The 26,261-nt window shown below is 38.6% G+C and overlaps 1 protein-coding gene across 4 annotated transcripts in view; it reads left to right on the plus strand.

The window, feature by feature from the left end:
• Window positions 1-26,261, plus strand: part of USP25 (ubiquitin specific peptidase 25) — a 56,632-nt gene that overhangs the window by 14,278 nt on the left and 16,093 nt on the right. For all 4 annotated transcript variants that reach the window (XM_053386504.1, XM_053386505.1, XM_053386506.1 and 1 more), the window contains exons 2-16: window positions 2,888-2,965; window positions 4,353-4,497; window positions 6,737-6,860; window positions 8,894-9,056; window positions 12,342-12,428; window positions 13,636-13,773; window positions 14,924-15,000; window positions 15,736-15,809; window positions 16,566-16,714; window positions 18,664-18,791; window positions 20,599-20,694; window positions 22,221-22,382; window positions 23,220-23,425; window positions 24,244-24,314; window positions 25,866-26,094. In XM_053386504.1, the coding sequence (XP_053242479.1) occupies window positions 2,888-2,965; window positions 4,353-4,497; window positions 6,737-6,860; window positions 8,894-9,056; window positions 12,342-12,428; window positions 13,636-13,773; window positions 14,924-15,000; window positions 15,736-15,809; window positions 16,566-16,714; window positions 18,664-18,791; window positions 20,599-20,694; window positions 22,221-22,382; window positions 23,220-23,425; window positions 24,244-24,314; window positions 25,866-26,094 (1,927 nt within the window). The remainder of the gene's footprint in view (window positions 1-2,887; window positions 2,966-4,352; window positions 4,498-6,736; window positions 6,861-8,893; window positions 9,057-12,341; window positions 12,429-13,635; window positions 13,774-14,923; window positions 15,001-15,735; window positions 15,810-16,565; window positions 16,715-18,663; window positions 18,792-20,598; window positions 20,695-22,220; window positions 22,383-23,219; window positions 23,426-24,243; window positions 24,315-25,865; window positions 26,095-26,261) is intronic.

A 26,261-nucleotide genomic window follows, 5' to 3' on the forward strand; every position in this document is an offset into this window, starting at 1 on the left:
ATTTAAATAAATAAGCATGTTAAGAGCCATGCTGCAACAAACTAAAAGCCTATAGAGTGCAACATCCTGTTTCTCACAGAGCTCAGCCAGGAGCCTACAGCAGCACATGAGCACAGTTGCATGCTTTTGCTATTCCCCAGAAGCTGGTGTTCTCTCTGTTTTCAGAGACTGAACATATTGTAATGTTTTCTGTCACTTCTCTGACCCTGCTTCATGCTGCGTCCAAATGAAAATAGTTAGCATCTAATGATTCTCTTTTGGCAGCCTATGTGGGAACATTGGTGATTCTCCAGTTCTGAAGGGATAAATGTCCACTTAACACAGTTGACATCCACAGTCTGGGGTTTTGGCAGCCGAAAGTGCAGAATGGGAATTAGCTTGGAAAAGTAAACGCCATAGGGCACCCTCATGCTGTGTTGGCACTTTACCTGGCTATATTTATTTATCAGTTCAGATGCTGATTAGTATCGCCTTTGCATAAAGTGCACCCTTTAATATATTATGTTAAAAAGCGAGAAATTGGATTTCCATTGTATGCTAAGGCTTGATGGGGGGAAATGTAAATCTGTAAGCTAGATGTAAAGCCGTAAAAGTGGGGAAGCTGTAGAGTTCATGCCAGGTACTTCATAACTTTGTTTATGCAAGCCTGGATGCTGGGAAATTCTTTACTAACAATTAGTTCCTGAGGAACTAATAATTTAAACAAGGCACAGGAAGCAGTTACGTACACAGCAAACAGAAGTAACTGTGATATGAAGCGCATAAACAAGACATCACAACGACACTTGGAGGGCTTTTAATGTATGCCTTTGTTTCTGATTCCATAATGATTGAGTAGCCTTAAACAGATAACACTGCTCATTTCCCAAACATTAGTACAAAATAAGGTCAGGGAAAATGACAGTTCTTCTTAAAAGATAAAAGGCTTGTTTGTTTATAATACATGCACACATTGCCACCATAATTCACAAACCTCTCCCACTGCAAAAGGTGTGAATTGGAGAATGTAGCTGTCAGATTCTAAGTTTGTATGGTCAGCAGCCATGGTAGTAGCATGGCAGTAGGTTTTAAGCATTACCTTATCTAAGCACTTAAGCCAGGTTCCACAGAGTCATGCAACTGGTTCTCTGAGCCCAAGGAGGCAGTAAGCTTTTTATTTTACTTTTATTTTTAACAGCAGCCCCCTTTCCTGCAGAGGAAAACTGCTTTTGAGATTGATAGGATTTCTGCTAAATGAGAAAACCTAAAAATCCCACTTGCTTGTCTGCAATCCGTTGTGTGACCTGAAGCAACTCTTGGGATCTGGACTTAGATTGTAGCTAAGCCCTGCTATTATGTTAGTGAACTTCTTCTTTGCTGGTTATGCTGTGGCCAGATAAGCTTTGGGTAAGAGCCTAACACTGAGTACTTCATATAATTCCTTAAGTGTACTTGTGTAAGGGACTGCCCTCTCCCTGAAGAACTATAATAAATTTTGCACACATGTTCGTGCTTTGTTATCTGGTGACATCAGCAGTGATTTTTGACAGGTTCAGCAAATGAGGTTTTAAAATACAGTATAAAATTGCAGGCACTCAAGCTACTAGGATAGATTTTTTAAAAACTAAGTTTTCAGTGTTTCCATATCAGCCTTCCTTTTGTGCTGACATATTATGCAGTCGCGGTTTTAGGCACATGGATAGTGGAAATCTTGTATTGCATATAACAGTGTCCAAAACCATTGTGTGTGTTGGTACTTCTATACGGTCCACATCACTGTTTTACAGCTTGCAGCTTGTATTTTATTAATGCAACATTTTTCTAAGGTTTTTTTTATCAGTACCTGTGTATTGCCATCTGATCAGTTCAGCATGCTCAGTGCCACTGTTTATGCATTCTGTGAAGCTAAAGGGCACTGTGCTTCACAACTTTTAGGTGTGGGGTTCTTTTTAATGTTGTGAGCCATCCTGAACATTGCTTTTATGGTGGAAAGGTGGTATATAGTCTTGAATAACCGCTGCAACCCCAGAGTCGTTCGCGACTACACTTAACTGTCAGGGGTCCCTTTACCTTTAACCTTATATGGATAGCTTTTCTTTTTCTTGCAAGGAATATGCCAATACAATTTGATATTATTTTATTTACTGTCTTATGTCATGTTTGAAATTGAAATATATGAACCAAAATTAAAGCTCCTATTTGTTTGTTTGTTTGCTTGTTTTTACAATTACTTTCCAGGGCTGTTTCATGAGATTTCCTAGTTACTTGACAACATCAGTTCATTTTTAGATGGTTGCCTATGATATTAAAATACATGACATACTTGACATATGTAGTTAGACTGGGGGTACCAACCACCCCCAGTGCTGTTTGACTTCAAATTCCCATCAGCCAGCATGACAAATAGCCAGGGTCCAGGAATGTTGGGAGCTGCAGTTGAACAACGCTTGGAAAGCACCATATTAGCTATTTCTGAGTTAGATTCTATACAATATATATTTATGGGCAGTGATACTTAAATAGGAGCATTCTGTATTGCAGTATTTAAAATATTGAGATCCCGAGATAACAATGATTGCCTTTATGGGCTTAGCCCATGCTTTCACAGTAGTACACTGCGATATTTTTGTATGTAGGGCACTATTTTATGCTTTGAAGCTCACTTTCTAATATGGTATAATGACATGGGAAGATTGAATTGAACCCTTTTCTGTCCCCTAATTCTTTAGCTCTCACAGAAGTATTTTCTTTCATCTTAAGCAAATACGTGTTCTTCAGGCTCTCCCGTAATACATGGTTTCACAGACAGATAGAAATATCACCGCAAAGCTTCTATTTCCACAAGCTGAAAGGGGTTTTTTTTGCCATAATTTGTCTTCGGTGTTTGACCAGCTTTTTTATTTTTCAGCACCAGCAGACGTTTCTGAATCAGCTAAGAGAGATCACTGGCATCAATGACACCCAAGTACTGCAGCAAGCCTTGAAGGTATGGTGGTTTTCAAAGATGATTCTGTGTTTATATCTGTCTGGCATCTAAATAAGGTTCATTCTGGTGGACAGAAAGTTTTTAATAGGATTACTTTAAAATTATTTAAGTGAGGAATTCAGATAACGTAAAGTATGGCAAAGGCTGGTTTAAAAAACACCTTCCTTTTGTATCTTACCTTTGTTTTTGTTTTTTCATCTAGTGAATGCGTATATGTGCTAGACATATAGGCATTCACCAGATACAGACTGCCTTAGTTTCAGCAAGGTGGTGCCTTTTGTGCCATCTGACCATATCCTGGGGACTAGGAAATATAAGGGGCTTCCGAAATGGTTTTTGTAAATAATGCTGCTGATGAAAACATCTAACTAAGATGTTTATCTAACTAAGAAATACTGTGTATGTGGAGCATACCATGCTGAAAACCTTTCTGACATCTGAGATGCTGACCTTTGACTCCATGTTGCCAGTTCACCTATGCACAATGCAAGCCAGAAAAGATCTCTTTGGTTAAGATTCAACCTGCACAAGACCCTGCCGCCTCTTGCTGTTCAGTTGGGAAAAGTATCTTTTATTACAGTCTCTACTGAACTTTAGAGCAGGGAAAAGGTGTGTCTCAAGACCACATAGATGGACACGAAATCTTACCAGCTTTCTCTGTTCTTTTCAGCTTTTATCAATTGTAAGCTGTTTTACTCTTAGATTTGCTACTTGAGAATGTATATAACAGAAAAGTGGATTCATCTCAAAATATTTTAAGCCAAATATGTAAAAGATCAAGAAATAGCAATCTTGTAGGACCTTTTGTTCTGCTAGTTCACCAAATACTTGTAGTATGGCATGTAGGCTTTGAGCTTTTGCCTTAGTGTTATTAAATTATTATCCTCGAGGCTGGCAAAATATTTTTAATTCCAAGTCATCAGAATAAATTGTAATCAACTGGTTTATTGGAAGACATGGGTATGTGTCAACATTCTTAGGCACCTGCATCAGACATCATTGGAGGACTAGAATTTTTCTACTCTGCTTAACTGATTGCTTATTTCAACTATTTTTTTATTTTAAATTCTTCTTGGAATCAGCTTAGCCAAGGAACTAAACACTCTGAGTATCATCCAACAAGAAGTGAAGCACTTTTAATTTCTGTTGGTTTTCCAGTCATAGAGAGTGCTTCTGCTGAAATTAGTGGGACTGTACACAAATCTATCACCTTCTTTAGTGCAACTTAATTTACATGTAAATAATTTTATGGTAAGTTTCTAATCATGAAATTGTATGCATTGTGTTCAGGTGTAAAGTAATTCGGGTTAGTGTTGGAAGCTAGCTCTGCCCAAATTTGTTGGTTGTAAGATGGCATACCAATAAGTTTATTCTGTTACATTTAAAGGATAGCAATGGGAATTTGGAGTTAGCTGTTGCTTTCCTTACTGCAAAGAATGCTAAGATTCCTCAGCAGGAAGAGACAACGTACTATCAAACAGCACTTTCTGGCAATGACAGGTACATCAGCGTAGGCAGCCAAGCAGATACAAGTAAGTGGTTTTTTTCTGTGTTACTGAAGTACCAACCAAACTAAATGCTTGGTCAGAAGACCTTGTCACTCCAGTCTGATATTTTATATAAAGTGTTTCCTTTATGCCTATAGATCTTGGAGGTTTTGGTTAAAGTGATATATTTTTCAAGAAGTTTGTCTTTATTGAAAACAAAATAATATAGTAATATAACAGAAAATAAAAGGGAAACCACGAGGGTACATCTAGTGCACTTAGCTTTCACCATTTGTGTCTGAAAAACAACATTAATTTCTGCTAATTGTGATTTCACTGCCCTGGAAAATTGCTGACCTAGTATCTTTATACCTCCATCTGTGTACTTTTAGAAATGCCTCCAAATGGGTAATTACTTCAAAATATGAAGCAAGAAAATATTACTCTGATTAGTGAAGCTTAACAGTAAAATATCAATCCATATCAAAAAAGCCATGTGATAACTATTTGTGTTTGGAATCCATATGTCCCAGGGCAAGCACATTTAACTTGAGAAGTGTTACAGAATCCCAGAAAACTCACAATTTGGCCAAATAACAGTGCATAGGTTTGAAATTAAAAGTTAATATATTCTATGATTAACAAAAGTATGTAGTGTTGAGTAAGACTAGCATAACAGTAAATAAGCCTGACCTGTAACATTCATATTTAATGCTAAGTGAACTTGAAGCAGCTCACACTATAGATTTCTAAGCATTACACCCAACCCTTTTGTTAATCTAGACTTGCATTTTATTTTTGTGTTCTGTCATGATTGTGACAGGTGTGAGAACTCCGGATGCTTTTTTTCCTACTAGTTGGCAGAAAAACTTGCTGTTCAGGAACAAGGAAAGGGAAAAGTGTATAAGCTTTGGGAAAGCCAATAGGGTTTGTCCTTGGCACATTTTGAAGTTTCTCCATATTTAACAATGGATAGTGTTGTCTGATTTGTAATGATAGCGTTCTTGTTAAAATAAAGGAAATGAAAGACTTATTTCCTTGGAACACACCTAGGAGAGAATCAGACAAGCTCCAAACAGTGTGATGGCAGCTGCTTAAAGCTACCTTGTTTTCCATCTCTAAATACATGAAGCATTCTGTGTGGAAAGCTTATGATCTGCAGCATCTAGGTTTTTTTTAGCAACCTAACCAATAGCACATATTTTTTGAGCAGTTTTGTGGCATGATACTGTTCAGATCACCAGAACCTGCAGATGACTGGCTTTCCTATGTTAACCACCTTAACCTTTACTGACCACTGCATAATATGACCTAGTCATATATGCATATCCCAACTTATTAGACCAAGATATGCATGAGCTTTGCACCTGCACATTACATCCTGGTACTGTCCCCTTCCTTTCTTGAGTACTGCAGCTAAAGAGTTTATAGGCTAATAAGCTAAAGTTTCCCATTATTTCCAAACCACAAATCTATAGTTACCAGGTTCTGAACAAACCTGGTAGTTTGAAATGAGCTGCAGCCCAAATTGGATTGATTAGATTTTTTTATATACCGTTTTTGCTCTATAAGACGCACTTTTCCCCTCCTAAAAAGTAAGAGGAAATGTGTGTGCGTCTTATGGAGCTAATGCAGGCTCCAGTGCTTCAGGGATAGCCACCCGAAGCCTCCAGAACGCAGTGGGAGCTCCTGCTGCGCTCCGGAGGCTTCATGTTGCTTTCGCTTAAGCCAGGAGAGCAAGAGGCATCGGTACGCACCTATCCCTCTTGCTCTCCTGGCTTCACTTCGCTGGAGAGGCGCTGTGCAGCTTTCCCTCTCTTCGCAGCGCCCCTTCAGCGAAGCGGGGGGAGAAATGGAAGGGGCTCCGCTTCTCCTGCCGCTTCACTGAAGGGGCGCTGTGCAGAGAGGGAGAGAATATTCTTTTTCTTGTTCTCCTCTAAAACTAGGTGTGTCTTATGGTCAGGTGCATCTTATAGAGTGAAAAATGTGGTACATGTCAGAAATATTTCACTGGTAGTATTGGTTGTATTGGATAATCATCTGAAGTTTCACAAGCCATAGTTTATGAAGTTGTCACCACATGCTCCTCCTCTGGTCCCCCCCCCTTTTCCTTTCTTCCATTGTGTACTGGTTTTCCTTGTGGAGATCCTGGCTTGGATTGTCAGGGACATTAAACCCAATTTCCCCCAAGCCTGTACCATTGTTCTGAAACTAGCACAAGATAAGTTGATGCTTTTCATTCTGTTGCATTTTTAATTTTGAGAAATGCAGTTTTGCATTTCAGATGTGATTGATCTCACAGGAGATGATAAAGATGATCTTCAGAGAGCAATTGCTCTCAGTTTGGAGGAATCAAACAGGGCATTCAGGGAGACTGGCATAACAGATGAGGAACAGGCCATTAGCAGGTAAGCAAATAAGAATCAAATACTGGTTTTCTTTATGAATGATAGTTTCTTTGTTGCAGTATGCTCTAGATATTAAAAATCACTCTTCATACGTGTGAATTTGTTAGAGCTACATATTTTAGTAATTCTTCAGAGAAGCGTTTGTGAAGGTCAATTTGACATTAAACTTTATCTGAGATATTTCAGTATTAAAATTTATTATGGCTCTGTGTGTGACAGCCACATCCAGCAATTGGCTGTCTAGAAACTAGTTGCTGCTGCAAGCTTCCACTTAAAGTAGAATTACTGTCTTCAGAATTAGTATACCATAGGCTCTGAGGCCCACTGAAACGTGGAATTATTTATAATGCTTGTAATATATTGAGGGGCACAAGCAATGTATCTTTCAACCATGGATGCCTAACTTTTAACCTTCCAGCTATTGCACCATGCTGGCTGATAAGAGTTATAGTTAAGCAACATCTGGAGAACCGCATGTCAGCCTCATGCTTGGTTCTGTTTTCTTCCCCTTCCTCCATACACTTCTGTGCCCTTAAAAGACAGACCCATTCAGTCACCTAGACCTAAAAATGCTCCATATTTTGCATGGTTTCATATTGCAATTAAAATTGGAATTGGACAAATTCCAGCGCTATCAATGACCAATACCTAAATAACACCTCCCGTCTTCAGAGGCAGTATGCCACTGTGGACTAGTTGCTTGAGACAAAAGCATGTAAGGGCTGCTGCCTTAATTCCCTGCTGGCAGACCTTCTTGAAGCATCTGTTTTACTATCATGGGAAACAGGATGCTGGATTAGATGAACATCTGGTCTACATGTCAACATCAATTAGCCTTTGGTGCCTATAAAGAATAAATAGCTAAAACAAATATATAAACATTGAAATGGTGACATTAATAACATTAAAACTTATAATAAAACATTTCTAGTAGCCAAATGCCAGTCCTACAAATTTGCAGAGTATCATTGTTGCTATATTGAACAACAAAGCAATGTGTGTGGAATTGTCATGTCTTTGAATATTATATACACAAAGTTCCTGACATTACTTTTGTCATGATGTGCATGTTGTCTGCTTATGTTTGTTATTTCTGGATGTCCTTTATGTCTTCGTTCCAAGTGAGTCCTTCAACTAGGACTTGCCTTGTCTTGGGATTTTAAAGTATGCTTCCGGAGTGCTCATGTGTACCTCTTGGGAATTCCATTGTCTATTTTCTTAATGGATACTAGATTGTGTTCTAGAGAAGTAAGTTCTATAAAAAGGAACGTAGGGTTTGGAAAATTCATCTTGCAACTATATGTTATGGTCATCCTATGGTAGGGAGCTATGTGCTAGTTTTAAAGTCAAAGTAAACCAGGTTGTCACCATCACATTTTATAGTTTTATTTATTTTATAAAATATATATGCCACCTGTATGTAAAAATGAAAAAATCCTCACAGCAGATTACAAAGCAGTGGTGGTATCTCCTTATAACATGTTAACACAATTTTCCTTCATGATTCTTTATTAGAGAAGGTTTAATTCAAGCTTTATAACATGGAGATTGGTCTAAATATTGTAGAAATACAATGTTTTGGTTCAAATCAAAAATGTTTTTTTAAATATACTTGAATACTTTCATTTTTCAAAAAAGAGAGGTGGTAGTTGTATTAAGCCTATATGCCACTAGATAGCAACTTTAACAAGAAAGTCTTATTGCAGCTTAAAGGCCAACAAATTTATTATTTCATAAGGGCCTCATTCACCCTTGGCTAACCTTCCAGGGGCCACTTGATAACAGTGGGTGTGGCCAGCCCACATTCTTGCACACAGAACACATGCATGCAGATCAGATGATGTATAGAAATTTAATTAATAATAAATAAATAAAAGTGCTCAATATAAGCCCAGTTGCATAATCATTATTCGTTGGAAAAATATGTACTGATGTATCCTAAGTTTCTGAGCTGTTGTGTTTCCCGTAATGACACGATCTTGATATATTGTTGCTTACTTTCCATTTTCTCATTATTTCCATTGATTTCTAAGAGTTTTAGAAGCCAGCATAGCAGAAAACAAAGCAAGTTTGAAAAGGACACATCCGGAAGTGTGGAGTGACTCTCTGAATCCGTATGATAGAAAACGTCAAGATAATTGCCCGGTGGGATTGAAAAACGTTGGCAATACATGCTGGTTCAGTGCAGTTATACAGGTAGAGGATTTATACACTTAAGTAAAAAATTGAACCATGGTATGTATTAAGCACCTATGTATACTGGAGATACAAGTAACTGATTTAACACACAAAGAACATGCTGTGCAGAAACATAAGACGAAGCAGCAGAAAATGTTCAGTATTATCTACACTTAACAAAATCAATTTGTCATTAGAATTGCCACTAGAGTCTGGGATTTATGCTAAAGAAATCTTGGCTATTAAGAAGATAATTATGCAATGATGATGATGATGATGATGATGATTAATAATAATACCCCGTCTATCTGGCTGGGTTTCCTTAGCCTCTCTGGACGGCTTACAGCGTATATAAAACCATAATAAAACATCGAGCATTAAAATGAGTAAGTCAATGAATTAGTTTGGCTTCATCCAAACTGTGGCTTGACTTAGTTGCTTTGTGAAACGCATGTGGCACTCCTGTATAGACACTAGGAAGGCCCCTGGAACAATACAAGTTTTATGACACACAGCACAGAGCCAAAGCTGCAGGTTCAATCCCTGTAAGGGACAGCTGCATTTTCCTGCATTGCAGGGGGTTGAACTAGATGATTCTCAGGGTCCTTTCCAATTCTACAATTCCATGAAACAATGTGATAAAACCACAGTGTGTGCTGGAGTATGTCATTGTAGACATCTGGGTGATCCTTTTTGCCTTTATGTAGTCCTTCTTTTCTTCTCCTCTGTGATGGTGTTACGCCAGTCAAATAGAGAAGGACTAATGAACTTTTCAAATCCTAGTTTTCCCTCATGCTTACAATAGACCACATTTCCAGTAGTTGTGCATGTCCAAGTAGTGGAAATTTAATCTCGTCAAGAGGCTTGAAAACTGACCTTAGTCTTGTGATCTCATATTAACGCCACCCATATGCAACTTTATACCTCTTAGTCATATTATATTGGCTGCTATCTAGCACATACATGGTACAAATTTGAAATAAAATGATTGCCTTAAAATTGCTATCAGAATGCTAGGTTTGATACATTACAATTTTGTAGTGACAGAAATACAGATTCTTAAGTTTATCTGTTTTGTTTGACAACCAGAACAGATTATGTTTCAAGTTACCATCCTCGTTGACTTCATGTGGGATAAATTTGGACATTACCTACTACAGTATTTATTTAACCACAGGATTGATAGGCTCCTTAGATTGCATCCACTGTGGGACAATATTTCATGCTTTCCCTAGGGGTCTTTTGAAATCTGACACATTTTCATAAGAGGTCAACAATGTGCAATGTTGCTTTCATTAATCAATGACGTGCTGTGTGGTATAGTACTACGGTGAAACGAAAACAAATCTTACGCTGCTGTTGCAAATTTCCCTTTCAAAACTAGTCCTAATGAAAGTTTAGCTATATTGAGGTTGTCTTTTTATGGATCATTTCTTTGGTTTCTACCACTTGCATCTTAAGCCAAAAGTTTGTTTTTGTTCAGTCAGTATCATCTGCCAGAAAAGCAAAGTTGTTTTGAACATTCTGTTAGAGCGTGTGGTAACACAAATCTCTGTGTGGATACAATATTTTCTGGAAACTTACATACAACTTCCATGCATGCTAGCTTCAGCACTGAAGGTGATTTTTAAAATATATTTCAGCAGTGCATCTATAAGTGAGCAATACTAAATATGAAGACCCCAAGACCCCCACTCAAAGCCATAATAAAATATGCTTCTTAAAGTTTGTAGAATATAACATCTATATCCCGAGATTTATTTAGCCCTTTACTTTTTCTAGTACTTACCTTTCATCCTTTTTTTTTGTCCTGCATAGTTCTAAAATCAGTAACAGTAACATATCTTCAGTTAACAGCATAAATGTCTTCATTAATCAGAAGATAAAAATATCTGCCATGAATCTCCTTGGTTCTTTTCTAATCATTTGCCACCCTTTTAAGCAGTGCATAGGCTCCCATGAAGCTCTCCCACTGTCTCAGCTGTAACATATTGTAGAGTGTGCTTTTTGTGTGGTGTGTGCTCTTCCCTTTAATGCCATAGTTTTTGTGAAAGCTAAGTATGATTCAGCCAGCAGCAGTAGTATTGATGCCAAATGTTACATTGCCATTGACTCTTTTGTGTGTTGCATCCCTGAATCCATTATAACCCCCAAACAAGGAAGAAGCATGAGCAGCTTAAGCCTTTTTTCACCTTGCTTCTTCAGTAGTATCTAAAATACTATTTGTATTATTCACCCAAATCGAGATTCAGAAACCATTTGGGTCTTAGCAAGTCAGTCTAGCGCTCTGCAATGGTAGAAGGTGCAAGAGGGAGAACTGCAAGAGTTTGTAATGTTTGAAGTGGCTCTGAGTACTGCTGCCACTTAATTCAGATGCCTTTAAGGCTGCTGTCCTTTGCACTATTACCCAAGACTGTGTACACGTGGGCATAGTGTGATTTGGTTCTTGGTAAACTTGCAGGCGTTTGAGTTGTATGTCTAACTTCTTTAAATGACTTTCCTGCCCCCCCCAAATAATGGACCTCCCCCCCCGCCAGCTCTGAGCTAGAACTGGTGTGTTGCTAGGAAGCTGCTATTCGTTAAGGTTTTTATGTATAGCTTGTTACCATGGCACTTGATGTCAGTGTAGACTTGGCAGAAAGCAGCAATCTCAAACTAGAACAGTGAGACAATTTGAAAATAGTTTTGGAAAGCTGGGAGCTTGTATAAATGTGTTCAGAAAAAAAGGAACAATACTTAAGGTTTGATATGTTAAATATTCTGAAGAGCTCGTCATATGGGGATTTTTAAGCATAGTATATGACCAGAGGGTATGTTGAAGCTGCATTTGGAGTGCCCTCCAACTGTCTTTTAAAATATGGGTAGGATTCCCCCTCCTCATGTCCACAGCTGTACTCCAACAGGATGAGACAGGATCTCTTAACTGGACAAGTCAAAATCTACTGTTAGTTAACTCTTGTCAGCAATCTGCACGTTCTGATACTGGCTATCTTACAGTTCCCGGAGAAAGCATGTATTGTTTATACAGTACAATGAACCATTTACATTCCACATTTTGAATACCTTCATCCATTCCTTTTAAGAGAAAAAACCCCCTCAGAAAATACAGTTGGAGAAAAGTGATTTCTCCACAAGGCTTTTCAGAATAAAGCAAAAAGCATACAAGGCACTCCATATGGGCTACAACCCACAAACCAGTTCCGTACTTCTGCTGTATTTTTAAGTATGTTAAAGTGTAAATACCAAACACATTAAATGATCGGCAATTTTAAAAGGTTATATAAAATGCCTTTTCTTTTTCAGTCGTTATTTAATCTGCTGGAATTCCGAAGGCTAGTCTTGAATTATAGTCCTCCTGCCGGCGCTCAAGATCTGCCCCGAAACCAAAAGGTATAAGTAGAAATATGCATTACCAATAGACTAACATAATGCTTTTCCTAATGCAGAATACCCCACTGTGTTTTGCCCTAGTTTGGGAAAATTCAGGTGTGGTATTGAAAGAATTGTGTGGAAAGGGTCATATATTCAGCAGTGTACAACATGAGCACCAAGGTTCTGCTGCAGCCAATGGAAACTATTATTTATTAGTTTTCTTACCTGCCCTTAACTGTGAGACCTCAGTGTGGTTTACAACAATTCAAAACTGCATTACTGAAATCAGTTAAAACAAATTACAGCCATGAGAATATGGTGGGACCTAATCTATAATTATCTTGGTTGTCAAAGGCCAGCATAAAGGAGTACATCTTCAGCTTACAACAAAGACAGCATAATGAAGATGCCTGATGCACATCTGTGGGGAGGGACTGCCATAGAGAATGTCCTCTCCCAGGTTGCCACCTCCTGATCTTCTTAGAACTACACCCTGCCAATCTTAATGCCCAAGAGGTCTGTAGGGAAGGAGGCAGGGGTGTGTGTTTTTTTAGTACATTCTAAGGCCTGCAGAGAGGCATCTAAGTTCTTGATAATGCTGCAGACTTTCAGCAAAGCGCATTTTACTTTGCATTTAAAGGCAAGCAAGTAAAACTAGCTTTGGACACCAGCTGCAGATAATAGAATTGAGCTTCAGGGGTTGAGAGAAGTCTTCATTTTCATTTCCATCTCTTCTGGTGACTTGTGGTGCCATGCTGTGCAGATCACTGGTGACATTTCCAGGGCTTCAAGATATCAATATCTGTGTAACTATTACCTATTTAATGCATGGGAATAGTGGGATGGTTAAAGGGAAGATAGGGATTTGCCCTATGGCAGAGGACTAGAATTTATCATTTGACACTAGTATAACTGATGCCTTGGTTTATCTAGGCCATTAGTCCCCTTTCTGTGGAATGGAATTGAGGCAGGGAAATAAGTATTTTTCCTGTCTTAAAACGGTACAACTGTCATTGGATTTTTGGTGGTAGTAGTAGTCATTCATTGAGCTGTTTTCCCCCCAGACTGTATGTTTAGTTGTTTTTTGAGAGACAAGGTTATGATTTCTATTGCAGAAAAGCATTCTTGGTAGTTTATTTATGCAGCAGTAATTTAGAAATTATAATGTGGCAATATGAAGTATAAAAAAACCAACCTCATAACTGTTTGTTTATTTTGTACACAGGAAAATAGAAATTTGCCTTTTATGCGTGAGCTAAGATACTTATTTGCACTTCTTTTTGGCTCAAAAAGAAAATATGTTGATCCATCAAGAGCTGTGGAAATCCTGAAAGATGCATTCAAATCTAATGACTCTCAGCAGGTAATGTTAATACTCTATCTTACTTTGAATAGAAATAACCATATAAATTATAGTTGAACCAAGCATACAAACATGGCGTTGCAATTTCTGCTACTTCATGAGACAAACCACACTTACCTGCTGTGATCAAATATTATGCAGTATTCTGATAATTGCACGGTCTTTGCACCTATTAATACATCCTGGACTCCATATACACTTTTTAATTTTATTTCAATTTTATGTTCTGGGTTTTCAAATAGTAAGCATAACATTTTAAAACCAAGTAACATTTTCTTACTTGATGCACATCTGTACCAAGGATAGAAGTTCAGTTATTCAACTGCTGAAGTCCCTCATTTATATAGATTGGTATTTATCTTGGCTTATGTTAGAATAATGGAATCTCTAGGAAATAGGTAACAGAAACCATCTTGCCATGCTATAAGTGCATCTGAAGGACTGGCACTGTGTTTGCTATTCACTGAAGCTGCTATGGTTTCACTCTTAATAGATACAGCCCTACAGAAGATTGAGAAGTCAATAACGGTTGCAGCAGGCTATTATTTCTGCCTACAGAGCTAAATTTGTAAAACAAAATATCAGTTTGCAATATAGTAGTGGAATTGAATCTGATTCTTCAGGCTATATTCAACCAAACCTACTCAGAGTAGACCCATTGAAATGAATGAACCCAAGTTTGCCATTTCCATTAACTTAAATGGGCGTACTCTGAGTAGGACTGTTTTATTTATATATTCATTTATTTCAGAAAATGTATGTATAGCTTGATTTGTAAAAATAATCTCAATGCTGATTGCTACCCTTTACAGTTCATTTATTTATTTAATAAAATATTACATACCACTTGATTGTAAATCGCAGCAGTTTACCAAAAATAAAAAATAAATTAAAAAAATCAATAAGCTGTTGAAAAGTAAGTTAGTATGGGAAAATGCCAACTACTTTAATACTGCTTAGTAGCCAAAAGCCCTTTGTAAGGTATTTGGACCCACCCCTATCCTGTGTTTTCACAGCAGTTCACACAATACAGTGAGCTTCCCATTATATTAGCCATAGGAGAATTAATATCTACAAGTATCATAGCTGATGGATAGAATATTTTCTTGACTACTAGATTTGAATGTGCATTCGTTTACTCTCTCAACAGCAAGATGTCAGTGAATTCACACACAAGTTATTAGACTGGTTAGAGGATGCCTTTCAAATAAAAGCTGAAGAGGAACAGTAAGTAGTCATTTTAAGAAACCAGCAGTGTCTTCTGATTTCCTGTAGGACAAGTTTTGTTACTTGGAGTAGAAGGACTTTGCTCAAAATTTCACCCTCGGGAATCTAAATGTGCTTCTCATTTATTCTTAGAAAAATAAATAAAAATCATTTCCAGTAGTGGCAGTACTGATTGAATGTGATTACAGCAGCCATGTAATATCAAATCAGAGAGAGGAGAGGGCAAGCAAAGATGACTATCACCTATTTTCTTTTTGCCCCCTCCTCACAAGTCAACCATGTGAAGAACTGCCCTGTGACAGAGCTGGGGGTAGAGGAAGGATATGGGGAAAGAACCATCACCCACCAGCCCCTGGGTCAGCTTGGCATTGTCCCTCGTTCTGCTTCCCTGTGTTTAGAGGAACTGTGCATCCTCCATGTGTACATTTTGGCTTTTTGCTAGTTTTAAGTGCAATATCTGTAGTGAAGCTGTTGTAATTTATTAATATCAGCCACTTTGTGGACTCTGCTTGAAAAATCAGGATACACATCAAATAAATTAATAACAATAAATTTTGTAAAAAACACACACCTCAGATTCTCCTGGTTCTTTTAAAAGCATTTGGGTCATTAAAATAGGGTCAATAAAATAAGTGTTGGCTCTGTTGAATGCAGACTTTTTACATTTTCTTGAAGCAGATTACTCTTGTAATTCCAGTGTGTGTGTGTGTGTTTTTTTAATCATTGTATTTTTAGGGATGGAGAAAAGCCAAAGAACCCGATGGTAGAGCTGTTTTATGGGCGGTTTCTAGCAGTTGGAGTTCTTGAAGGTACTGCTCTTGAGTGGGAACAGTCTTAAGTTATCTTCTCTCTAATCAAAATGTTAATGATGAGCGAAAATAGTGCATACAAGTCTCTCTGTGTGTAGAAGCAGTGAAGTGAAAATCTAGGGAAAACATTCTAAATACTCCAGATAATGGTGTCTTAATGCAGCAGAATTTTGTTTGGCAGTATCTAGTTGAAACTGAAAGCTAAAAGGTGGTGCATCTGTTTACAAGGCATCAAGCTTAGTATCAGTGCTGAGTAGTTTTGCCAACATACTTCCATACCTCCAGAGCTACCCTAGCCACTTGAGATCAGTGGGGAAGTCCTCCCATATATGGGGCTTCATGATGTAACAATAGTGGGCTGCTGCGGGTGGGGGACTGGAGTCGGGGAGAAGAGGAAGAGGAAATTGGCCTGCTCAGCCCCTAACCACTTGGAGTAAGAAACCTGGAAAAGGTGGGGAGTGATTAGGGTTGAGGGGAGGTGTGCTGTAAGGCTTAAGTGCTGCTCCTCTCTGCACAGTATCAGGATGTTTTAGGGGGATGAAAAGGAAAAAGGACACCTACTTGCTTTTCCACTCTCCAGAGCACAACCTCCTGCTGCATAGCTCACAGCAGACATTTCACATAGCGTGCAGATAAATGAGTTAGTTTTATAATCAGCTTCATCTAAGAGCTGCTATGAAATAAAATGCATCTTCATAGTGTATATGATGATAAATGTTCATTGTTGAAATCTTAACTCCTCCCTCTTCTGATAAGGGAAGAAATTTGAAAATACAGAGATGTTTGGCCAGTACCCACTTCAGGTTAATGGCTTCAAAGATCTACACGAGTGCCTAGAAGCTGCCATGATAGAAGGGGAAATTGAATCCTTGCACTCAGAAAATTCTGGGAAGTCCGGCCAGGAGGTGAGTGATATGCTTAGACTTCTAGAGACATTGGTAACCGTTTCCATGAAGCTGACCTAGTTGAAAATATAGATGGCACAAATGCAAGTCATTTTGGCAGGTCATTTATTTACGCTGATAAGACTTGCCCACTTTCATCTCAGATATTTTTTGGATAACCACCAGTTCGGAAAATATTTAGACATGGTAGCTCAAGAGAGGAAATGTTTAGCTGGAAACATTTGAATTATTTCAATAAATGAGTTGATCTAAATTAGTACATTCCAACTGGTTCTACGGTTTATCTTTTGCCACAGAACTGGAAAGGTGATCTGGATTTAGATTATGCTTGCTCTTGGCAACCCAGTAAACTTTGAGTGATTCATTGCATCAAACTATGTCAATTAAATTATGCAATACATCTCCTATCCAGGAGGTAGGAAATACAGCTTATTCTTTACTATGGACTTAGAGTGTCATCTTCAGGTAGTGGTTCTTACACCACAAAAATTCTATATTGCCCTGGTAGAAATATGTTATGAGAGTAAATATTTCTGGTGCGTAACAGGATCTTCCACTTGTCAACAGATCGTTGGCTATCTAGGGGTGTTCATACATTTATGCCTTGCAGATGGTGGATTTATGTCCTGTTAATATATGGGCCTAAACATTCTAAAATTTTAGAATTTGTGTCAAATTGACAGCAAGGCAGAGTTTGGGTAAAGATTTCACTACTTTGCATGTATTCAGATGAAGAAACATCTCTTGTACTTGACTTTTAAGTTTTAGAAGATACAATTCTTTGCTACAAAACCAAATTCTGACATTTTAAAATGGAATGGAGAACACTTCCACTTTTAATGAGGGAAGCTAAAAAAATAATAATTGTATCTTCTCACTCAACCTTGTACTTATAAAGCTTTCCTACTTGGAGAAGATGTGAGAATCAGTTTTATAAAATGAGTTTTCCTTTGAATAGGAGGTAATTTCTCAGGTATGTCTAGAAATCTTTCCAGAACTATTGGGCTTTCTTTGTAGATAACATCATTTTGTGTTTTTCATATTTTTTTTTATTTTTTGTCCTGATCTTCTCTAAGGTTCTAGGATAACATCTTTCCCAAAGAGTTTCTCAATGCAAAGTTCAGCCTAGTGAGTTGGAATAAAGAGAACAGATCTGTTCATTTTCTAGAAAAGCAGACACTACAAAATTACATGCATCTGACACATTTTGATTATTATATGCCAAGGTCAGTAGTTTGGATTAAATACATGAATACAGCAAAGATAGTGTGCAATGCTTTTCCAAATTTTCATATAGGAAAATAAGCTATTTTTGGATTTTAATCAACTTAATTTTTTGCACTACAACTCAGTTCACGGAATTATCAGTGGTAGTAAATAAACTTTAAAAAGTAATTATGATGTTGGAATACATTGCTGTACAGTTACCAATTACCAGCAATTACAAGATGCTATCAGATTTTAAATCAAAGGAAAACATTCAATTAAATGTGAATGTAGTGATAGCACTATTACAGTGCTTATAAAGTGAGCCCTAAAAAAATTCATACCTTGAAGAAGGTGAGAAAGAAAGAGACTATTTTAGAAGAAAGCCTAACAGCAGCGTGTTAGTCTAAGTGCTTGATGTAGTGGGTACACAAGCCTTAATGTAACTCAACTTGTGTGGTTTCAATTTCTATAGATCTTTATGATCCCCCAGAGCTGCATTGTTTTCAGCATATGCTGAACAGACCTCTTGGCATTATACTGGAACCTGATAATATATATTCCTTGTTTGACCTAAAGTAAATATTTTATTTATTTTTTAGATATACAACTGTAAAAGATGCACCATGGAAAGTTTACTTTGATTTATTCCCTAAAATACCTTTCCCCCCACTTGAATAATTAGAGTCGAAAGGCATATTCCTTAACAATTCACTCTTTTTTGTGTTTTGTTTTTTTCTCAGCACTGGTTTACTGAACTTCCTCCTGTCTTAACCTTTGAGCTTTCAAGATTTGAATTCAACCAGGCTTTGGGAAGACCAGAGAAGATACACAACAAATTAGAATTCCCTCAAGTTCTATACCTAGACAGGTACAGAAGCTTGTGTAATAATATATTGCGAAAGATAACGGACAATAATTATAATGTGTAGCTCAGAGGTCAGCAAACTTTTCCAGCAGGGGGCCGGATCACTGTCCCTCAGACCTTGTGGGAGGCTGGACTATATTTTTTTTGGGGGGGGGGAATGGAACGAATTCATATGCCCCACAAATAACCCAGAGATGCATTTTAAATAAAAGGACATATTCTACTCATGTGAAAACACGCTGATTCTCGGACCGTCCGCGGGCCGGATTGAGAAGGCGATTGGGTTGGATCCGGCCCCCAGACCTTAGTTTGCCTACCCATGGTGTAGATAGTAGCAGCCAATTATCTGACATGTTAACTTTTATTTTCTACACAGTGGAAAAGTTTTTACGGCTTCCCATGTGGAAATGATAGAAGTCAATCCGATGCATGTTTTGTCAGAACTAAATCCTATTGTGACCAATGGAGCTTCCCACAGATAATTGTCCATAGGGTTACACTGTATATGTGAACCAAAGCCACTGCTTTTAGACTTTTGTAAGTGCAGGAGTTGAATATATTCAATAAATAAGGCTGAATATCAGCTATATAATAAAATGCACTTCCAGAATCAGTGAGGTGAAAACATTTATATTGTTTTCTTTTCCCGAGTGTGAGCTTTAACTCATGTTTTGTTCTCAAATATGGCATTTAATGTTTTTATAACAGGTTTTTTTATGGCAGTAATATATTTCTTCATCTACAGATAGATGAATATTGTAACTATGTTGCCATTAATACAAACATGTTCATCCTACATCTGCTGTGGCTTCTAATTACATTGCTTGCACTGTTACTATCGCTGTTAGACTTGAATTCATAAAACTTTCTGATTCACTTCAGCGCAAGCTGTGTGCGTCAGGGGAACAAATAGATTCAAGGTACAGGAAGCTGGTGCTCAAGATAGAGGCTGGTGATACCAAATTGTGGCATCTGGCTTACCTAACAAGACTTAGCTACACTCAGGGTGAGCCTCAGGGCAAGACTCAGCGTCACACAAGCAGACACAGTGGGACTTCCCCTTCCTTTCTACCCCCTTTAGACCTTGCCTTCCCCAAATCTTCCCCAGAGGGTTGGGACATTCCAGAAAATAAGTGCGAAGGGTATCAGAGAATGGGGAGAGACAGGGAAAGACCCCTTATGTCCACTGGCCTCGAGGCTCACCCAGAATGGGCATGTCAGAAATAGTTGTGATATCTTCTTCAGATAAGGCATAGTAGATGATGACAAGCGGATGATGGTTCTGACCCTATTGTCTACTCTGCATCTCTCTACACTTCGTAGAATTAAGTAGTATTGTTAGCTATCTTGAACCTTCAGGATAAAATAGAAAGATAGGTCATAGCACAATTCTCTGCAATAGGTGCTTGGAAATAAGCCACAATGAGTACAATAAGGTTTACTCCCAGGTCAGTGTGAATAGGATTGCGGCTTGTGGTAACATTCCTAATGCCAGGGGAAGGAGGAAGCTTCCTAAAGTTTTTAAAAATTCACTTTCCCATAACAGTTCTAGACAATTAAGTTAGAATCTGACAATGGAAAATAGTTTAGAAATATATACTGTATCGTTTATGTGTACATAACTTTCTTTCATGATCAGTAGCCAGTTGATGTATTCACCTGTTATTCAGGCAACAAGAAAACAGTATTGAATATCTTTCTATGAAAGTCGGTAATATTAAAATATTGTTAAATTATTACAAGAAAGCGTTCAGATGCTATGTGCTCCTGTTGCTGAAATGTAACACTGAGAAATTTGTCCTCTTGACAGATATATGCACAAAAACAGAGAAATTACACGAATAAAGCGGGAAGAAATAAAAAGACTTAAAGAATACCTCACAATATTGCAGCAGAGACTAGAACGGTAATATGTTTTTTTAAAATTCTGATATTAATAGTCATGATAAATTTCAGATGAACAAATTGGAAGCTGTTTTGGCCTTATATTATTATTTCCCCAGAATTTCTTTCATTTTGCCTTTATTTTATGCTGCTTTTTTCTAGAGTCATAGGTAAAGTTTTTTATTGAAATTGGTTTTTCCCCATGGTAGTGCAACCTCAGGAAGCCGCATTATACCAAGGCAGATCACTGTCCAATCTGTCTCAACATTCTATAGGATGCATAGGTATTTGTTTGCACTGACTTCCAAGTGGTCCAGGCCTATTCTGCTCTGGTCAGACCTCACCTGGAGTACTGTGTCCAGTTCTGGGCACCACAGTTCAAGAAGAACACTGACAAACTGGAACGTGTCCAGAGGAGGGCAACCAAAATGGTCAAAGGCCTGGAAACAATGCCTTATGAGGAATGGCTAAGGGAGCTGGGCATGTTTAGCCTGGAGAAGAGGAGGCTAAGGGGTGATATGATAGCCATGTTCAAATATATAAAAGGATGTCACATAGAGGAGGGAGAAAGGTTGTTTTCTGCTGCTCCAGAGAAGCGGACACGGAGCAATGGATCCAAACTACAAGAAAGAAGATTCCACCTAAACATTAGGAAGAACTTCCTGACAGTAAGAGCTGTTCGACAGTGGAATTTGCTGCCAAGGAGTGTGGTGGAGTCTCCTTCTTTGGAGGTCTTTAAGCAGAGGCTTGACAACCATATGTCAGGAGTGCTCTGATGGTGTTTCCTGCTTGGCAGGGGGTTGGACTCGATGGCCCTTGTGGTCTCTTCCAACTCTATGATTCTATGATTCTATTGCAACCATGGTAGACAGAAGAATTTGCTGATATAAAAATCAGCCAGAATTACATGGCGGCTGATTCTCTCAAAACACTATAAGGTCATACCTCGGGTTACAGACTCTTCAGGTTGCGCGTTTTCGGGTTGCGCACCGCACTGAACCCGGAAGTACCAGAACGGGTTACTTCCGGGTGTTGGTGCATGTGCAAAAGCACAAAATCGCGCTTTGCACATGCACAGAAGCGCCAAATTGTGACCTGCACGTGCGCAGATGCGGCACTGCGGGTTGCAAATGCTGCGGGTTGCAAACATGCCTCCCGCATGGATCATGTTCGCAACCCAAGCGTCCACTGTATACACTTGGTGGCTGGCCAGCACACAATAACCCAAATTAGCTCTTTTCGCATCAGGGTTTTCCCTCACAGAAAGAGCTTTGAACCTCTCCATCCTGTGTGCAGTGCAAGGCCCACTTGGCCTGCCAGCTCCAGAAAGGTAGTAATAGTCACAAAGGGGCAATTCTGGGGTCCTTCTAGCTATATGCAATTTCAGCTTTATGCACAGTGCGCAGAACCTAACACTCTGCAAGATGCAAGTCATCCATAGCAGATGAAATAAACTCTTTCCTACAGTCACACTGTCAGTGTAGAATATGAAGCATGTGTTTTGGAGATATTTGAGCATGTAATGAGGGTATTAATATGTTTTGGCAGATATTTAAGCTACGGTTCCGGTCCTAAGAGATTTCCCCTGGTAGATGTCCTACAGTATGCTCTGGAGTTTGCATCAAGTAAGCCAGTTTGTACGTCTCCTATTGAGGATCTTAATACTAGTGCTCTCCCTAGTGGTACTTTGTCGACACAGGCAATACCAAGGTAAAAAATGCATCACATGTGTTCAGTCTTTCTAATTATGATTTGCTTAGCTGAAGTTAATTAATCAATTAATGACCAAATAACTATTTTTTAAAAAATAACTTGAAATTATTCATTTATGCTTCTGCATTTAAATTTTACCTCTCATCGGTCATGAAACCCATGTAGTTCCCATGCAGTCACCTATCCAGGCACTGACCAGACCCAAACCTGCTTAGTTTCTCTAGGTAATGCTGACTGCATGTACCTTTAGACCTTGTATGCAGCCGTTTGTGAAAATACTCTGTGGTTTGCACAGCTTTGTATCACAAAGTCATGTGAGATACCTAGAATTTCACTTTAAGCAACCTAATTGTGTACAAATGAGGTTGTTTTACATTGATTTTGTTATTTGCCTTGTATCTTTTCTTAAATGCTGTTTAAGAAAAATGTATTTATTAACATGTATTCCAGAAAATAGTTCATTAGTGAAAATTAAAAGACATTGGCACAATCGATGAGACATGAGGTTTGATATTAAAAGCTCTGAAGACTAGGAGGGGTCCCAAGTTCCGCATACTACTTACTCTAGAGGAGTTGATGTCAGAGGTGGTAGTCTGATTTATAGGCATAATTGGGGGTACGGGAGAACAAAATGTATACGTTCTTGTGTTCATACCCCAAGATTTTCTGTCAGATTTCAGACATTGTGTTCTGCGAGGGACGTCTTTTAAAGATGGCTTGGAACTGCATTAATTTCAGAATCCAGAGGCCTTTTTGTCAATGTGTAGTATCTTTTGAGATAATATATTGATTCAGTTGCTTAGATTGAATGTTTCATCTTTTCAACAAATGTAGCACAACAGAACAACAGGGGCCTTCTACAGATACACAAAGCACATCGCCTGCACAGCGGTCGGTAATACACAAGCCATTCACACAATCTCGGATTCCACCAGACCTGCCAATGCACCCAGCACCAAGACACATAACTGAAGAGGAGCTTTCAGTTCTTGAGGGATGTTTACATCGTTGGAGGACGGAAGTAGAAAATGACACTAGAGGTACTGGCTGGGAAGTTTGGCCAAGGCCAAGAGATTACCATGGTCTTCACTCTTTTCTGGAGCTTAGACAATGCCTTATCCAAAGCACTTGTTTTAGAGAAGCTCAGGTTGGCAGGCCGGAGCCATTGCTCTCCCCGGTCTAGCTTAGAGCATGACAGGGGCTTGAGCTTAAGCCTCATAGTCTAGTTGATGCTCAGTATTATATTGAATGTGACATTCTATTCCTCCCGTCTCTGAAAAGGGATGGAGTTGGCAAGTGTCATTTGGGTTGCTTGCCAAGGCAGGCAAAATTTGCTGGCAGTGGCTGTAACATCCAGCAATTTTCTTTTTTTTTCTTCTGACTTGGTACTTGGCAAAGTATAGGTAGTTTTGATTACATGGAAGCAGTTTTTATGTTTAAGCTATGCAGTCTATCCTGCACAATTGGGGAAGCCAAGCAGTCAGTAAATGGTTGCCAGGTAAACCACTGTCCATCTAAGTCTTATGGGTGATCTGTAAAGCTCTAACCGGTAGATCTCATTTTTATATATGGGATGTTTGACATTGTTGGGAGATTTGGGCAAAGCTCTCAAGAGGGAGAGAATATATTTCATGGTCAGTACCTGAATGAGTTAAAATTTCTTTTAAAATGCAGGAGGAAGTGATGATTCATAATTATTTGGCATGTAAATGCTTCTCTGGACCTCCTACAGAAGGAAGGATGGAATATTAATTTTATTAGTAGTAGTAGCAGTAGCCAATAGTAGAATAATTGTGTTTATCTGTAGAAATGTGAATTTTCATATTGGAGGGAATGACTTCATTTTCCTTTCATCTAGATTTGCAAGAAAGCATAGCTAGAATACAACGGACAATTGAGTTAATGTACACTGACAAATCAATGGTGCAGGTAAGTATCATTTCCATATGAAAGAGAATCTATTACCATAATATAGCAATAATACTGACCAATTGTGTATTTTATGAGAGTTTACTTCTGGTTCTCAGCTACCATTGCACTATATAACATCTTGGAGGCCCTGGGCCTCAAGGAAGTTAGACTGGCCTTGACTAGAGCCAGGGCCCTAGCCCCAGTCTGGTAGAATGCTCTGTCGCAAGAGACCAGGGCCCTGCGGGACTTCACATCTTTCTGCGGGGCTGCAAGATGGAGCTGTTCTGCCAGGCCTTTGGTCAGGGCTCAGTCTGACCCCTCTCCTTTTACAAGACCCTGCATATAAGTGGCCTCTCTAACTCTTTTCACCGGCTCATACAAATAGCTGAGCCTGGTGAGTACTTAAGGTTCTCAACCCATATAGTTATAATTTGCGTTTAGCCATCTGATCTTATTTTGATTTTAATCTGATTTTAAGCTGTATTTCAATCGATCGCTGAATTTTATGTCTTAATGTATTATATATTTTCATGTTAGCCGCCCTGAGCCCGGTTCTGGCCGGGGAGGGTGGGATATAAATTCTTCTTCTTCTTCTTCTTCTTCTTCTTCCTCCTCCTCCTCAAAGTTTTTTCTAAGGTTTTTCCGACTTCTGCAATTCCAGATATGAAAATGCCTAGACAACTTGTATCCATTCATGCTTTTTCATCATTAGACAGGACCTACTCACTTATGATCGGTTAACATGAAAAGTTGTATATATAAGCCTGAGACTTGAAACTTTTCCCTGTTGAGCATGCAGCCTGCATGCTGGAGCCATGTGTAAACTGGTCTAGCCAGTGAAGATGCATTGAACAGGAACTGTATTTCACACAGCCCTTTGTAGTCTAAATTGCTTCTTCACCCTTGTTTTAGGTAGATCACAACCGTTGTCTTGAAGCGGAAGATCAGCAATCTGTTTCAGTTCCTTTGAATCACTGTCATGCCCATTCTTTTTCTTTACTTTCCCCTTGAAATTGGCTATTTTAGATACAGAAAGCATAACAGGGAGAACTTGAGAGCTACAAAGCTTGCAATTTGTGGAGGTGGGGAGGAAGTTAATGCATTCACACATTTTAGTTGTCCCATGTTAAACTTCTTTTCAGATGAGCGTAACTGCAGCTCAAACTTGAACAACTTACTTTCCTGCAACCTACATACTTTATCATTTGTGTACTCAAATGCAGAATTTTAAAGTGATGGTTTGGGGCTGCAGTCCTCTGCATACTTAAGAGAACTACTTGAGTAGCTGTGAATGTGGAAACGTTTCTGCTAAATTGTGACAAAGTTCAGAATGACACTGGAAGAAACTAGCCACTCGTATTTCCTTTAATCCAGAGCAGGTAGAAGTGAGCAGGTAAAGCTGGATGCCAAGTACTTTATGGAATTGATGAGAAGAAAACATTTTTACACGAGCTTTGTTTTTCTGTTTGATAAGCCTCTGATTAAATCCTTATTCCTGTCTGTTTTTTATTCATCATCCTTTTTGCTGATTATTGTGACCTAACTTCCCGTTGATTTTATTTTACTTAGGTTCCGTATCGGTTACATGCAGTATTAGTTCATGAAGGACAGGCTAATGCAGGACACTACTGGGCATATATCTATGACAGTTACCAAAGGAGGTGGATGAAGTACAATGATATTTCTGTTACAAAGTCCACTTGGGAAGAGCTTGAACGTGACTCATTTGGCGGATACCGGAATGCAAGTGCTTACTGCTTAATGTATATCAATGATAAAGAACCATTTTTGATACAAGGTAATATTACAGTGATATGAAATGCAGAATTTGTGTTTTGTTGAATATGTTTAATGTCTCAGTGACTTTAGTTGTTCCTTACACCCAAGGAGGTGTGACACCCACAAGGCACTCTGCTTTGCAAATTGGACACATATATGTAATTAGTTGGCTGGGTTGGAATTTCG

This window comes from Podarcis raffonei, chromosome 4, assembly GCF_027172205.1.
Source record: "Podarcis raffonei isolate rPodRaf1 chromosome 4, rPodRaf1.pri, whole genome shotgun sequence".
NCBI lineage: Eukaryota > Metazoa > Chordata > Lepidosauria > Squamata > Lacertidae > Podarcis > Podarcis raffonei.